This window comes from Bremia lactucae, linkage group LG10 (assembly GCF_004359215.1).
Source record: "Bremia lactucae strain SF5 linkage group LG10, whole genome shotgun sequence".
NCBI classification, from domain to species: domain Eukaryota; phylum Oomycota; class Peronosporomycetes; order Peronosporales; family Peronosporaceae; genus Bremia; species Bremia lactucae.
In genome coordinates this window covers 2,506,461-2,521,841 of record NC_090619.1, presented here as the reverse complement: position 1 = coordinate 2,521,841, position 15,381 = coordinate 2,506,461, and the positions used below count along the sequence as shown (strand labels likewise).

The 15,381-nt window shown below is 44.0% G+C and overlaps 5 protein-coding genes across 5 annotated transcripts; 3 read left to right on the top strand and 2 right to left on the bottom strand.

Moving 5' to 3' along the window:
- Positions 1 to 2,188: 2,188 nt before the first annotated feature.
- On the top strand, positions 2,189 to 3,490 carry CCR75_000249 (uncharacterized protein; the record flags this gene model as incomplete). The annotated part of the gene is made up of 6 exons (XM_067958357.1): positions 2,189 to 2,241; positions 2,312 to 2,540; positions 2,603 to 2,722; positions 2,791 to 2,841; positions 2,906 to 3,009; positions 3,089 to 3,490. The coding sequence occupies 6 exons, from the start codon at positions 2,189 to 2,191 to the stop codon at positions 3,153 to 3,155; spliced, it is 624 nt and encodes a 207-aa protein (XP_067814287.1). The 3' UTR covers positions 3,156 to 3,490.
- A 218-nt stretch (positions 3,491 to 3,708) lies between these two features.
- On the bottom strand, positions 3,709 to 10,131 carry CCR75_000247 (uncharacterized protein). The gene is made up of 11 exons (XM_067958355.1): positions 8,504 to 10,131; positions 8,308 to 8,437; positions 8,011 to 8,245; positions 6,865 to 7,954; positions 6,680 to 6,793; positions 4,762 to 6,595; positions 4,637 to 4,703; positions 4,473 to 4,572; positions 4,329 to 4,401; positions 4,111 to 4,263; positions 3,709 to 4,035 (listed from the first exon to the last, which is right to left on the bottom strand). The coding sequence occupies exons 1-3, from the start codon at positions 10,112 to 10,114 to the stop codon at positions 8,130 to 8,132; spliced, it is 1,857 nt and encodes a 618-aa protein (XP_067814392.1). The 5' UTR covers positions 10,115 to 10,131; the 3' UTR covers positions 3,709 to 4,035; positions 4,111 to 4,263; positions 4,329 to 4,401; positions 4,473 to 4,572; positions 4,637 to 4,703; positions 4,762 to 6,595; positions 6,680 to 6,793; positions 6,865 to 7,954; positions 8,011 to 8,129.
- Positions 5,672 to 8,076, top strand: CCR75_000248 (uncharacterized protein; the record flags this gene model as incomplete). Its single annotated transcript, XM_067958356.1, has 5 exons — positions 5,672 to 6,632; positions 6,696 to 6,799; positions 6,861 to 7,665; positions 7,731 to 7,954; positions 8,011 to 8,076. 5 exons carry the CDS (start codon positions 5,672 to 5,674, stop codon positions 8,074 to 8,076), a joined length of 2,160 nt encoding a protein of 719 aa, XP_067814395.1.
- Positions 10,132 to 10,235: 104 nt separating the features above from the next.
- CCR75_000246 (uncharacterized protein) lies at positions 10,236 to 13,138 on the top strand (the record flags this gene model as incomplete). The annotated part of the gene is made up of 11 exons (XM_067958354.1): positions 10,236 to 10,758; positions 10,821 to 10,903; positions 10,960 to 11,069; positions 11,141 to 11,350; positions 11,407 to 11,553; positions 11,616 to 11,699; positions 11,758 to 11,890; positions 11,961 to 12,199; positions 12,262 to 12,628; positions 12,689 to 12,928; positions 12,954 to 13,138. Exons 1-11 carry the CDS (start codon positions 10,394 to 10,396, stop codon positions 13,136 to 13,138), a joined length of 2,163 nt encoding a protein of 720 aa, XP_067814393.1. The 5' UTR covers positions 10,236 to 10,393.
- A 120-nt stretch (positions 13,139 to 13,258) lies between these two features.
- Positions 13,259 to 14,458, bottom strand: CCR75_000245 (uncharacterized protein; the record flags this gene model as incomplete). Its single annotated transcript, XM_067958353.1, has 3 exons — positions 13,259 to 13,402; positions 13,467 to 13,781; positions 13,844 to 14,458. The coding sequence occupies 3 exons, from the start codon at positions 14,456 to 14,458 to the stop codon at positions 13,259 to 13,261; spliced, it is 1,074 nt and encodes a 357-aa protein (XP_067814286.1).
- Between the last annotated feature and the right edge of the window lie 923 nt (positions 14,459 to 15,381).

Sequence of the window (15,381 nt, the reverse complement as noted above, 5' to 3'; positions counted from 1 at the left end):
CGCTTAATGGATTACTACCGGAGTGATGTGAGAGAGTTTATGGGTTCGAAATCTATGATTCGGTTTTTAATTTAATAAAAAGTTTCCAGCAGAGACACACGGCTTGATGAGCCACTTTCGGAGCATATGCTTCTTTATTTACTAAATAAAATGCTACTGTTCATTCAAAACCTTTCACAATTGATGGGACAGAGACTTTTCCAATGTGCTCTTTTGATGATTCTGGATGATCAATGGGGGGTCTTTCAAAATGTTACAGTAGCTCTTTGATGTAGAAAAAAGTCTCTTCAATAGATCTGTCTATGCAGGAATCGCGCCAACTGCATTCAGTAGTTTGATCCTCATTATTCAATTTCTTCATTCACAGCAATGGTCTTTACAAGCTTTTCGACAATTTCAACGGTCTTCAAAATGAAGAAGCAAACGTGCGTGCTCGCCATGACCTCAATGCTGGCCACCGCGTCCGAGTACAAAGGAATTTTCCTATTGAAGCTTTCAAAGCTCTTCATGTCCGGCGCAACAGACGAGAGGGAGAAAACACCTCTTTTTGTTGACGTCGCCTGTCAAACGGACGATCTCACGGCGGCGGTTCATTACTACCATGATGTTCAGAAGCACGACGACTCAAGATCCTCGTTTACGAAGGAGTTCGACATATCCAATGATCAAATGGATTGTTCAACAAGTGACGACTCAGATTGGAGCGAGGCAAGTCAAGGCGATAATAGCTTGATTAGAGTGAAGCACTATTTATGTATGTGCGGCAGTTGCCCACATTACAAAGAGATATCAACGGACGTTTCAAGAATTCCAGGAGCAACAAGTCAAGAAAAGCGAAGTACCACTCGTCTTCTACAAGCTTTTGCGACCTACGACGAGGATGCTGGATACTGCGTCAACATGATCTCCACCGCGCGCGAGTGCTTACGACTGTGGAATGGAGATGAAGATAAGGCTTTCAATTTATTTGTATCGCTGCACGACGAAATATGTAAGTGTGACATTTTTTCACTTGACACTGTTTGTACAAGATGCGACCGAATGGTACCGTCCCTCATTACGGGTGGTGCTTTGTGCTGACTTCCTACTAACCACTTTTGCCCTCATATCGGCTCGAGATGGTTTATAGAAGGAAGAATAGCTAGGAGGTTGATCTTTACGCATACGGTTTAAGTTGATTAGTTGTCACCATTACAATAAATTATTTCTTGTTGTTTTTTGTTTGTATTCCACCTTTATTGTTCATGTGTCTTAGTTTCTAAGTTTCTCGAGAGCTAAATTTGCTTCTATAATCATAATGTCGCTCCATCTTACACAATCAAAATTTGGCGATGATTTCACATTTACAATCGGCTAGACCCACACGTACGACGCCACCAGCAACGAGTCGCGAGCGATTTCGGTGTACTACCTGATTCTTTCAAATTCACTGACGAGTTTCAAAAGTTCCATCGCCTCCTATTGATTCCCACACTTTACTTTCCAGATCGAGGTCATCATTTATAAAGCTGTCAAAACAATAAAGAGCTTGCATGAAAATATAGATCAATTTAAGGCATACTTGGATTCGCTGTCTTACGCAGTAGTCGATTGATCTATAAACGAAATCGACGCTCAGAATTGTGCGACTATTCGGCGCCCCGTACGTGCTGGAAACCCTCGTGTGATGCTGGTAATTCGATTGATCCCTCTTTTTAATTACTGGTTTGATTCAATATTGAATTATATTATTGTGAGACCAACACAGCAAACCAGCTTCAGCTCCATTTGTCAGCGTTATTTTAAAGTAATTAAAGAATAGATGGATACATGTATGCACCTGACCTGAAATGTTGCAGAAGACAGCGTGCGTGAAAAGTGTACACTGCGTTGCCTGCTGCTCTGCGTCAAAATACCTACAGCAAATGTAAATTAATGGCAAATAAATTGAGCTTTTTGAGAATGATTATCACCGAAGCTGCCATAGAGCTATATTAACTGTTTTAACTCAACTAAAGCACCAATTAAATTTTCTGATATCGACCGCGATTTCAATTTGGCCAGGCGTCTCCTTTGATGATCATTAAGAAACAATGAGAACAACATCAAGTGTAGCCATATCTGATCTATCTTTGCTTTCATCTAGTTGGTCAAAATTTGAAAGAGAATTGATCAGCTTTAGCTGCTATAAGAATTCTTGCGTGACATTATGTCTCATCGCAAAAAAGCTCTTCTCAAATTGATCATTCTCGGTGACAGCGGGTTCGTCAATTTGCCACCATGTCATTTAAGATGCAGCCATTAACAATTTGTGTATAATAATTTGTGGTAGTGTCGGGAAGACATCGCTGATGAATCAATACGTGACTCAGAAATTTAGCAATCAATACAAAGCTACAATTGGTGCCGACTTTCTTACCAAGGAGATCATGCTGGACGATAAGCTGGTGACGATGCAAATTTGGGACACGGCGGGACAGGAGCGCTTCCAAAGTCTAGGCGTAGCTTTTTACCGAGGTGCTGATGCCTGTGTACTGGTGTACGATATCACGAATCCCAAGGTTAACAGCTGCATCCATATATAAAGTCATTGGCACGTGTTAGCTTAAAGATGGTTGCATAGTCTTTTGAGAAGCTTGATTCGTGGCGGGACGAGTTTCTAGCGCAGGCAGGGCCAAGAGATCCCGACGCTTTTCCTTTCATTGTACTGGGCAACAAGGTGGATAAAGAGTCGGATCGAAGGGTAACACAGGAGCGTTTATGACGTGGTTCAATAAGTATTGGTAATAATTCATTTATGGATAATGGAAGGTTCCAAAGCAGAAAGCTCAGGAGTGGTGCCGCACAAAGAACCTCCAGCAGGTACATGACTGTACATGGTTTCGTATAAAGACTTCGTTGTCGCTAACAATGATAATATAAGCAGCCAATTCAGCACTTTGAGACGAGTGCTAAGGAGGCTACGAGCGTGGAGGAAGCTTTCTGGACGATAGCGAGTTCGGCGTTACAGAAGGGCAAAGAAGATGACATGTAAGAAATTCGTATTGGAATGATGTGCCCAACGGCTCTATCTCATTGCAAGTCTCTGTCGCTGTTAATGTTTTTGCAGTTACGTACCAGAGACGATTGATCTTAGCGGCCCACCAACGAATAACCAAAAATCTTCTTGCTGCTAAACTTATAATAGTGTATGACACTCATTAAGACTGCTCAAAGGCCGTGTAAGATCAGGCAAAAGATCTAAGGCAGCAAACTTTCGTATCAAGGTGAATCTTAAAGAACATTCATCGGCTGCTTGCACTTTGTCTTGCAACAGGCTAAGCTTATGTAGGTGTCAAATTGCGGTTTATCGCTGTTTCGAAGCTTTTCTTGAAAATCTTAGCAAGTAAGGTCTTCTGATCTTTGTCTCTAATAGCAAACCCACACGTACGATTTTGCTAGTTGAAAGCTGTAAATTAGCGCGAGCACTTCAGTCCTATCTGCATTGTACGCCCACTCAATTAAAATATATATCCGCAATAGTTCGTTGCTAGTCATTTGCACAACTATTTTGCGCTTCAAGACATTAACTGAAGTTGTAACGCACCAGATCTGAGCTCACGAATTTACAATTAGTGCAGCGATTGTCTCTATCCAATCGCTGCACTAATTGTAAATTCCAGTCTACGACGTTCGAAGCTTTATCAAAAGCAATCACTATGAAAAGCTAGCTCGTCATGAAGACAATAATAATGACAGTCGATGAATATCTTACGGAACTCTTTGTTTTGCTAAGTTATTTCAACCTGCGCGACAGAAGACACGCTCATACACCAATGTACTATGCAAGACATTTTAGTAAATTGCTGCGTGACTTTCAAATAGTATTTCGAGCTGATTCCAGGCATACTTAACTAGTATAAACTTTACGAAGCTGTGGGGCATTTCAAATAAAATGGATGAAAGGAGATTAAGCCGCTGCTCCACGCAACACTCAGCAGTGCGCCGTGTTCAAATGTCGAAGCAAACGCTAGCTTGCGTGGTACACCAGCATTTGGAGGCCCGCGCAAAAGCCCACTAAGAATGCATTACATGATAACATGGTGGTTAGAATGAGACGCTCAACGCTTTCGTCAGGCTACCAGTCCATACGTGCGTGTGAATATCAAAAACGGTTGCCGAGTCACGCTGAATATGGCAATAAGTTTTGCAGTCTTAGCTTGATGATCTGCTGTCCGATACGTGACTGCTATTCTTGCTCCACTAGGGTCCCAAGAAATGTCTTGAACCTTGCCACCAACATTTCTTTCGATAATATCCACACAAAGATTACTGATGCGCACAAATCAGAATATTTAGAAAAAGCTTACGCAGAAGTACTTCGGTCAAGTGAAAAAATCTTCACTTCAGCAAAATCAAGAGGAGGCGATCCAATATGCGCGTCTGCATCATCACCAAGACGAATAAATTGTGGCGTCATGACTCGAAACAAGTTTAATTGTATAAGCACGTGCCTATTGAGGGAGGAAAGTCTTGAAATATATAAGGATATAAAAGATGATTATTACGAAGACCCACTAGAAGGCATCGACCATCATTTGACCATCCGCAGCTCTAAAGTTAACATATCAAATAGCTTGAAAACAATACAAAATTAATTAAAATTTGCAAGTCGTACCCCAGCCGCCACCTCCCATATTTCTCGCTTCCATGTTAGCGTCTCCCACATTAATGATACACCAGCTCTTCATAAACCAATAAAAATGAGTCGATAGAATGCATAGTTGCCGGCACATCACTTACTCAGTCAGCACAAATAGGTACTCGCCAGTTGGTGACCAGTGCAGCGATGTCAAGACGTAAGGGCTTTGCAGCTCTGTCATTCTCGAAAATATAGTGTCAAATATAGTTACTGTCTTAGATCCTGTCGTAAGGGCTGCCAGCAAACTTCCGTCTGCATTCCAACAGAGATAGCTAAACACCTCTTTGCCTGAATGAAGTAAGATCTCCTGCAGTGCAGGTTCCTTGTCCTTTTGAGGCACTTTCCATAGAAAGATTCCTGAGCTACATGCCACAGCCAGCGTATTACTCGTGAATTTGCCCCACTCAATGCTGGTGATATTCATCTGCTTAGGGTGCTCTAACACTCTTGTGTCCCACGTCGCACTCTCCACGTGATACATCGCTACGACGCCATCACGTTGCGCCACGGCCAGTACATTTCGCGCCGGGTGCCAGCTTAAGTCTACAATGCATTCGCTATTTTTCGTGCTCGCGTCTGACGGCTGCAAAACCAGATCTTCCTCCTCCATCGCAGCTTTCAGCTTGTGTACGACTCGTCCAGCGGCACTTAACACGCTGTTAAAAATTGAGAGCTCATCTTGCGTCAATAAGATCTTTGTAAATTCGAAAGCACGCTTTAATAGCCCCAGCGCCCCCGGGTGCAGCTCCTCATCCTCTTTGTCGCTTAACGACTCCCGTTTGCTTGATTGACGAGGCTTTGGACACGATACTTGGGCAGGTGGGAACACGCAGCCACCAAATCGAATATATGCGTCACCAGCGTGGGCATCATCTCGTTTTGATACGCTATACAGTTCGCCATTGAGCTCGCCCAGTGTCACGGCATCTTCATTAGGCACGACCCATGTCATTGCGGAATCGATGGTTGTCAGTAAAAAGAGTTTTAATGTAGTGACATAGATACACTTTAATGCGAGTAGAGGTGACCGCGTCGGGTAGTCTCACCAGCACAGCTTACGTTTCTGCATCAACATTCAAGGAGCTGGGAGCTACTTGGGGATGCTACTTGATATTAAACTGCTGTAAATTGCACCATTCGCGGGTTTTTCGGTTAGAAATCGATAACAAATTAGCGGAAAACAATGATTCAAGGGTTCGCATTGACCATTGGCCGTCGTGCAGCAAAGATACGAGCGTGATAGACTGCAGTAAAATATGCGGTGAAATGAAGGCAAATGTTATGGCACCGTCCGATCAAAAAATTGTGCAGTGCTTGGTGCTGGCGCCTGAGGGTGATCAGATAAAGCTTGCACTTCCGTTTGTAAAGAGCTTGCTGCGGAATCGAATCTTGACAGGACAAGCGGGATCTCTTACTCTGCAGTGTGATGGTCTAGCCTACGGAGACTGGAGCTATCGAGCATATTTCCTTGGACAACTTAGCAACGATAAAGTTGTTGCGTTTGAGGGTGGACTCGTAACTGACAAGACGTTAATCTTAATACTTCCGTCCGCTACGTCACTATTAGATACATCATCGCTAACAAAGCACATGTATCAGCCTGTTGGGGCACATGGTCAAAAATTTAGAGTGCTAGTGGCGATGGCTCTTCAAATGACGTCTATGTCATCGACAAATGCTTCAGTCCGGACGATCGAAGCCTTTCACTCAATACTGTTGCACGCGCCAAGCGGTGCTGGTAAAACAACACTAGTTTATCAGATTGCGAAAGAATTTGGAGTAAATTTGCTTTTGTTCGATGGTGGGCTCTTAGCTTCTTCACAGTTGCGTTTAGAGGACTTTTTCTCGGCTGCGCTGCGAATCCAACCGTGTGTATTGTTACTCGAAAATCTAGAATTACTGTTCCCGATGATTGTAGATGAGTCTAAGTACAAGCTTGTTTGCCAATTTGTGAGATGCCTCGACAGCATTCGTTAGTTGCCAAAGCTGTTTTGTGTTATAAATTTATATATTACTCACGTTTCCGCCTGAATAGAAAAAGAAGACTCAGCTCGCATTGCAGTCATTGGCACTGTGACAGAGCTTGGAATTCTACACACAAAAGTGCGACAGCTGTTCATGGAAGAAGTATTCCTTGATGTAAGTTGTGTTATTTATCAGCTATACTGCTGACAGGCTCACTAAGAAATGGTGCAAATAGGTACCTGAGAAGCTGTGGACGATGGAATTACTAATATCGCTGCTGCCGTCAACCGAGCTGCTCCGCCAGGAATTCCTCATGTCGTTAACGATTCGCCACGGCCAGAAACCAAGTAACATTGTCTCCATTGCTCAGCAGATCTGCTCGCATCTATCAAACATGGACAACAAACAGATAAGCATGGAAATTTTAGAACCAAAAATTGCGGCATCTGCTCGTGAAATATCTTGTGCCACTGTTGGGACAGAGACTTTTATATCTTCTGTCCCGCATGTCTCGTGGGACGACATTGGTGGACTAGAGCGTGTCAAGCAGAACTTGATCGAGATGGTGGTGTGGCCGTTAGAGAAGCCTCATGTATTTCGTCGCATGGGGATCTCTCCACCATCGGGAATAATGTTGCATGGACCTCCAGGCACAGGAAAGACTATGCTTGCTAAAGCAGCAGCAAAAGCAAGCGGATGTAATTTTCTCAATCTGTCAGCTAGTGATCTTATGAAAGCTGAAGTTGGTGAGAGTGAGAAAGCTATTTCTCGTGTGTTCGATACCGCCCGGGCACTTAGTCCGTGCATGATTTTCATTGACGAGTTTCAGTCAATATTTGGCAACCGATTAACGGCTGGTCAGACAACATCTAGAATGATATCTCAGCTGCTTATCGAGTTGGATACATTAAAGGCAGTATCCGATGTGTATACGTCAGAAATGTCTGCAATTGCTTCAAATTGCAGTGAGGTTAATCGCACGTTCGTTGTCGCAGCAACGAATGCTCTATCTGCTATTGATCCCGCATTTCTCCAGCCTGGTAGGTATCGCAAGACCTTTTTCGCAATTCAATAAACATTTGTTTACTTCTTCAACCGTGTTTAGGTCGCTTCGAAAATGTTGTCTACGTCGGCTTACCCAACGCTGACGAACGTAAGGCCATATTGGAGATTCAACGCAACAAAATGCCGTGGAGCCAAGACGTTCATCTAAGTAAACTTGTTGAGGAGACAAATGGCGCAAATGCAGCGTCTTTGATAGCAATATGTCAGTTTGCAGCACTCCAAGCCATGCAAAGAATACCTCCCGACGCACCAGATGAAGAACAGGTACGACACCTTGAATACCAGTCGGTGAAAATGACTGATATGACTGTTTGGCTCAGTGTATCTCAATGGTTGACTTCGTCGCTGCGTTGGCGGAAGAGAATTATGGTTTTTCGATTACGTGAGCAATATAAAAACGCTTTCATCTGCAAATTGAATCAATTTTAACAAATTTAGTTTATTCGTCGAAGCTTGTGTACGCATGCAGCGCCGTTTTGACAGATGGTGGAAATGCAAAAAGGGAAAATTCGGCTCTAAAACATTCGGTTATGCGATAAATACCGCTATCGACACCTAATGACACACCTTTTTATTCAGCCAACAATCATGCCACATCTTTACGCATTGTGACGAACCTTTTGCTAAGCCAGTGGCTTGTTTCACATAAACCTTCGTCGTTTTGCTCTCGTTCAAGCAAGTCTCCATGTACGCGATCAAAGCGTTATGACACTCTACAAGTGACGTAAGCACAGCAGGTACAGTGTGCTACAGTTGACGAGGCATACTATAAATAGTAAAAAACATTGTCTTTTAATACATCCCCAATCGTACCTGAACAAATCCTTGCTTATCTTCTGAGCGCGAGGCACTTACAAGATGGCATAGCAGCGACACTGCCGCATTCACTACTTTCACGCGATCGAATACCCGTCGGCGTGCTTCTATCATTAGGTTGCGGCGAATTGCAAACTGCAGCTTCGACTCGACAAAGAAGCGAATGGAGGACTTCACGCTTGCAGTCGAGATGCGGAGATTTGCAAGATGGGGGTACTGCTGCAGCAAAAACAACGAGTGAACATCGCGCTGCGTGTTCAAAAAGTGATGCAAAGCAGCAACAGATTGCTCAAGAGCCAAGGGGCCAGTAGGCGAGTTGTCGTCTGCATCGCCCTTTTTTTCGGGTAACGAGTTGAGCATCTGCAACATCAGTGTGAATTCATCCACAACTGCAGTAGTCGAAGAGAAAAGAACGTTCCAGCGATCACGAGAAACAAAAAGCGTTCCTCGAGCTGCAGCATTAAATTTGCATCCGCAGAGTAAGTTGTCAAACTTGAACAAACTGTCTATAATTTGAACATCTTCCGCATCTGCAGGGGCTTTCGGCGTCCTTTTATCCGAGATCATCTTGGCTGCCGCATCCATTCGATTTCGGAGGCCCTGCACATATTGTTCATGCAGCGCCAAGGTAGTCTGTGGGTTCGCCACGATTACCGTCGAAAACAACGCATCCAGACCGTCTTCGTTTTTCGCCTTCACTGTTGCCAGAGCGTCCCATAAGTTGTTAGTCTTAAGAATTGCAGCGCTCACTACCTGGTGACTCGGACGAAACAACAGGATTCTGAACACGGATGTTGCACTTAGAAGTGCAAAGTTCTCCAGCACACTTGTTGTAACTTGAAATGATACTCTTACTACGTTCAATGAAAAAAACCACGTTTCTGGCACCGTGAGCTTTGCTTCAATATTGCTACTAAACAGCCAGCTCCACACACGTCCTACGACGTACACGAGCACTCCGCGACGTATGGCACGCACTATGTCTCTCTTCATGGCTCTTGAAAAGGCTGCGCGTGGGTCCAGCACGAATGGGTCATCCACAAGACTATTCTCAAACAGCATAAACGATATAAACGCCACAAGGCCACCCGAGATTGCGAACGACTCAAAATCCATAGCAACGAAGGCGTTAGACGCCATTGCATTGTACAACACGAGTTTCCATGCATACGAGTGAGCCACACACATGATAATAAGAATAGGAAGCTGCGGTTGCTGTTGTACGCGCTTGACCGCATCTACGATGACACAGACGGCGGCTTGGAGCCGACCTCGGACCGGTTCGGTCTCTATTCGCCGAGGTGTAGGCAACAGTGCAAATCGAAGAGTCAGATGAAAAATCGTGACTACCCATAGTGCGATTGTCACCAATATAAATGCTGTAAAGCCAGGAAACTCCAGCGGAGAGAGTAGCGGCTCAAAACACAACACTACAAGAGGGGTGATAACGGCGCCAAAGACTGTGAGCGCTACCGCACGTAATGTCTGCTGCAGGCGCTGCTGAAGATGTGGGTATGGAATATTGGAAAATTCAAATGATGATACAACTCCGTTCACATATAGCCGCAGCAGTGCGTACAGCACCTCGAGCGAATGCGCGAAACCCATAAATATTTGATGCCTCCGCGAATCAATTTGTGCAGATGCAATATTTTTATTTCTGGAACGACCAGATCTATTTGATTGAAAGCAGAATGTTTGTCAACGAGCGATGTTACCGCTACTATAAATGAAATCACGACGAGTGCTTGTCGTTAGTGCATGTGCCGAGTCAAAGCTCGCGCAAATAGTTGTTATATTATAATGCGGTTGCTCTTGCATTAAATAGGAGGGCATGACACCATCAAGGGTACCTTCGTCACATAAAAGATCCCAAAGTCTCGCAAAATGTGGCGACGAAGCGGGTCGGCATTAAGCCAGCGGTTGGCGCTAAGTGAGGAGGTTTCAGAGGCGCTTTATGGCCGCGTAAAGAGGCCATTGGTGGCGCTTGAATCGACCATCATCTCTCATGGCATGCCATATCCGCAAAATTTGCACATGGCAAAGCGCCTGGAGGAGATTGTGCGATCAGAAGGAGCCTGTCCTGCCACAATCTGTATCGGTGATGGTATGCTAAAAGTAGGTTTGGCAGAAATCGATTTAATAAAGCTTGCGGAGCTCGGTCCGAGTGCCAAAAAATGCTCTACGAGGGACATGGCTGCTGCAGTCATAGACAAGAACATCGTGGGCGCCACTACCGTGTCTAGCACAATGTGCGTCGGCGGATATGTAATGCTATTGAATTTAGTGTTAAGAAAGTAACAACTTAATGCAGGCGTATCGCTCATGCCGCTGGTATCAAAGTCTTCGTAACTGGAGGCATTGGGGGAGTCCATCGCTTCTGTGAGGAGACCATGGGTGCGCAGTAAAATTAAAGGAACGCTTCTCTTAAAGGTTCTAATGGTCAAATGTAGACATCTCGACCGATTTGATTGAGCTATCACGGACGCCAGTGGCTGTCGTTTGTGCCGGCATCAAGTCGATTCTTGACATTCCACGAACATTGGAGGCTTTAGAGACGCATGTAGGATTGACTTCAAATAAACGACGAGGTAAAACTTATAAGCTGATAATTCTGCTTTATTTTTCTTGCAGAGCGTGCCGGTGATTGGGTACAAGACAGATCAGTTTCCTGCCTTCTACACACAAGACAGTGGCGAGAAAGCTCACCTGCGTCAAGACACACCTGAGGACATTGCGCGCATTATTTACGAGAGTGATGCGCTTTTATTACCCAATGGCCACATTGTAGCTGTTCCAAATTCAATGCCTGTGCCATCACAGCTCGTAAATGAAGCGATTGAGGTAATTGATGCGTTTCACTTGTAACGATATCGCTTTTTTAACATCTAAGATGTCAGCTTGGTCTACAAGAAGTAATGACTAAGAAAATTCACGGCCAAGCTGTGACGCCATTTCTATTGAAAAGAGTAAATGAAATTACGGAAGGAGCTTCTCTCAAGTCAAATATCGAGTTAGTATATAACAATGCTATTGTCGGCAGCCAGGTAAAAACGCTAATGATAGGTTGTTCACCTCGTATAGCTATGTGCTTACGTCGTTGCTGTAGATTGCATGTGCATTATTTCATTTGGCGAACCCAGTCAGAATGACTCCTACTGTCAAAGCTTATTCAGCTCCAGAAAAGGTTATAGTAGTTTAATTCTCTATAGTGTTGACAGTTTTGACGCACTCAATTAATTGCCTTGCAGAAAATTTCACGAGCGAACACAGGAAAAAGGGTGCTTGTGGCCGGTGGTCTGGTACTTGATATCATTAGTTCTTCGACTTCGTCACTAATACGTGGCACATCAAATATCGGAAAGATTAAGCAGTCTAGCGGAGGTAGGACAAGGAAGGTTAATCTATCAATTTCCGAGACCCTTCATTTTTGACTTCGGACGATATATCTTAGGTGTTGGCAGGAATATTGCGGAATGTCTGCACCGGCTTGAACTTGATCCTTTGCTCGTGTCGTGTGTCGGGAATGACGCCCCGGGCTCAATTCTTTTAGAAAATTTGAAACAGCTGGGTATGCAAACCAGTGGTGTTTCCATTTCTGAAACCAAATCTACGGCTGTGTACTCGGCGATTTTGGACTCAAGTGGCGACATGGATGCCGCAGTTGCAGACATGAACGGATTTGAGGCGATCGTACGTGTCAATAAGTTATCGGCCGCTTGTGTTCCGTATTCATTTGCTGCTTTCGATACTAGGAAATAAATTCGATCTCCGACAAAGAAATTGAGGTTGCAGAGCTTGTGATCGCTGATGGAAATATTACGTCATCTGCGATAAAGGAGCTCTTCGAGCGTAGTAGTAACTTTGGCATTGATACTTGGTTTGAGCCGACCTCTGTCCAGAAAGCAGTCCGAGTTGTCGAAGGAGGTGGACTCAAGTTTCTCAAGTACATGTCTCCAAACCTTGACGAGCTACACGCAATCACTGAGGCCATTCGAAACAAGCAATATAATGCAAGCGTCAATTCATGCTCTGAACCAGGCGACCACTTCCCGCTCGTGAAGGAATCCGCATATTTTTCTATGGAAATAATGATGCGGCTGAAGGAGGACCTTATCACAAGTACGTTGCATATTTATCGAGCAGATTTGACCAATATTCTCATGTTTCTTACTGTTATAGCACTACTTTCCATGGCCAATGGCGACACGACAAGGTCAAAGTATATCCTCGTCACACTAGGAAGGCACGGTGCTTTGATCGCCTCTATTAATCTGTGTGCTCGAGACCTGAACACGATGGTGGATGACTGCAAATTTCAAGTCGAGATCTGGGGACAACATCGCATTAATAATAATCATCTTATAAGCATAGTGCATCATCCGGGTACTCAAATTCGCGCAACAAATTGCACCGGAGCAGGTACGAAGCTTAAGATTTTTAACAGAAAACACTGTTGACTACATTCCTGCAGGCGACAGTATGGTTGGCGGCACGGTCTTTGGATTGCTGCAAGGACACAATATTCTTGAAAGTTGCCACATGGGCATGATCGCGGCCCGTACAAGCCTTGCTTCCGAGCATGCTATAAATCCTGACCTATCACCGCGAACTTTGTTATTAAATTCGTAGTCGCGCCCAAGATCGTGTCATCAAGAGAAAACTACGAGAAGGACGGAAAACTTGAATACTGGTGCACAAATCGTAAAAAGTTCTTGTGAATTTATCGCCAAAGCTTTGAACACCTTCCTTCTATAGCTGCTGAAACTCAGATGCAAACATATTGATTAGTCGCATGAGCTCTTTTTGTAAACCGCTATTCTTGGTGGCAGTAAACTTTTGAATGGCAAGTTGATCACTCGCATTCATAGATTTCTTCGTCAGGTTACACAAGATCTGTAAGACAAGAAAAGATGCTTGAATTATATCATTTGCATTGAGACATCATCAATTGTCGTACCTCGCAGTCCTCATCATTGGAAATATCATTCAAGCTGTACGTGCCTTTGCAAGGGCTGCCACCGCTAATAGTCACTTCAAAAGACAGCTGAAAGCTGAAATCGTATAGATAGCGTTTCTTGCCTCGCACGACACAAATGCTAGCGTCCCCCGTGAATTTGTCTGGGGCCTTGAAAGTTGCCTGCAAGTTGCTCTCTGCATACGTAGCACCCGTAAAAATCTCCTTCCACTTGTTTTCTGCCCATCTGGTCACTACACGCTCTTCAAATGTTCCTGCTTTATTCCACGCCGAGCCATCATGGCGCACCGAATCCGTCTATAGAATCAAAATACATACGTCAGTCCACACACTTGTTCTATTTCCTTCCTACTACGCACATTCATCGCTTTTGACTTAATCTTTTGAGGTGCAATATCTCCAATCAATTGTTTTTCTTCCGTCGACAACTCACGATGAAAGTACGGCAAACCGTTCTTATAACCACGCATGTTTTGGGGCAAGTCGGGCTCATGCGTCACTACCACGGAAGAAGTTTTTGTGGGTTGGGTCTTGTTGCTGCTTGAAGAAGTCGTTGCTTTAATAGGAGATGCGAAAGTTGAGGGCTTTTGACGCGGCGCATCGGGCTTCTTCGGAGCTTCTGGCTTTTTGCAAGTGCGCTTGTGGAACTGCCAATCGCTTGCTTGACACTTGCGTTCGCAGTACACGGCTCGCTTGCACATGCTGCACTTAAGCTTAGCACCGGTTTTGCTGCAATTGCGGCACTTTGAAGCGGCCGCTTCGACAGCAGCTGGCGCATTCTCTTGCTCCGTGGATTCGTCCTCGTCATCTAGGTCCTTGCCGATGTCCTTAAAGCGCGAGTAGTCATTCGCGTCCACCTTGACCTCTTGCGTGCGCTCAATACAATCAAAATCGCCACTATTCGGATCGGACAAAGGAGAAGCATCCCACCCCACATCCAGATTCGCGGCGCTCATTATAGGTACAGTCGACATTGATGCGTGTTCAGAAAAATGTAAATGCTGACGAATTTTCTCGATTTTCAGATCTCAACTTGAATCCGACCTGTTATCCGACAGCCACAGAAATTTCGACCTTATATTTTTGCCGAGTCCGTGGATTATTTATTGTTTCAAAACACTACAAATTATCATTTACTAAAAAGAAAATAATCGAAAGAAGTGAATTGTAACGATGTGTACCCTGTAAGAGGAATAACAGATATCTTTACCTAGAAAAGAAAATAAATAAATTATTAACTTTTATTAATTTTGACTTGAAGGTCCTGCTCTCTCAACGCCTCCGAGATCCTTGCTGGTGAAGCAAGGCTATTTTTTCTCGTGCTCCATCTGTTCATGTTGTATGAACTCGACTATGGCCGCGTGCCGTTCATCTGTGTTCAGAGTGAACAGCATGGCGCCTATGGCTGGCCTGTAACGGGGTGTATCGTTACATGAAATTAACACTTAAAGGTTGTTAATTAATATATTATCTAAAAGGTAGATAATATTTGGAGGATATTACTTTATATAGTAATATCCTGAATTCCTATCCATAAATAGGTATAGGCCATTATGTCTATTTATTCCGCAGACTAATCAGCTGTAGAAGTAATCAAAGAGAGTTACAAGATAAGATAGAGACAAGAATTCTTTTACATGTTTAGTATTAGATTATAATTAAGGTAGCTTTACAAAGATAGAACAAGAAACACTAAAATATTTAATACAGTTTTCATTTTACCCTCTTAAGCTAACTTGCCTTAAGAGAAGTCTTCCTCTATACGTACAGTGTACGTCACCTAACGAGAGGCACCACTCACATCTGAAGCAGTGTGAAGTGGACTTGTACTGAAACAGTACAAGTCGTAGTGCCCCGTTACACCTGGTAGCACTTTGTAGTCCGTCCAAGGACCACA

Excerpts from the sequence above, each read along its gene's own strand:
- CCR75_000247 (XM_067958355.1), bottom strand. The coding sequence starts at position 10,114 with ATGGGTTTCGCGCATTCGCTCGAGGTGCTGTACGCACTGCTGCGGCTA. Across the intron at positions 8,438-8,503 it reads ATAAGCAAGGATTTGTTCAG|CACACTGTACCTGCTGTGCT; the intron begins GTACGATTGGGG and ends CGTCAACTGTAG. Across the intron at positions 8,246-8,307 it reads AGCCACTGGCTTAGCAAAAG|GTGTCGATAGCGGTATTTAT; the intron begins GTTCGTCACAAT and ends GTGTGTCATTAG.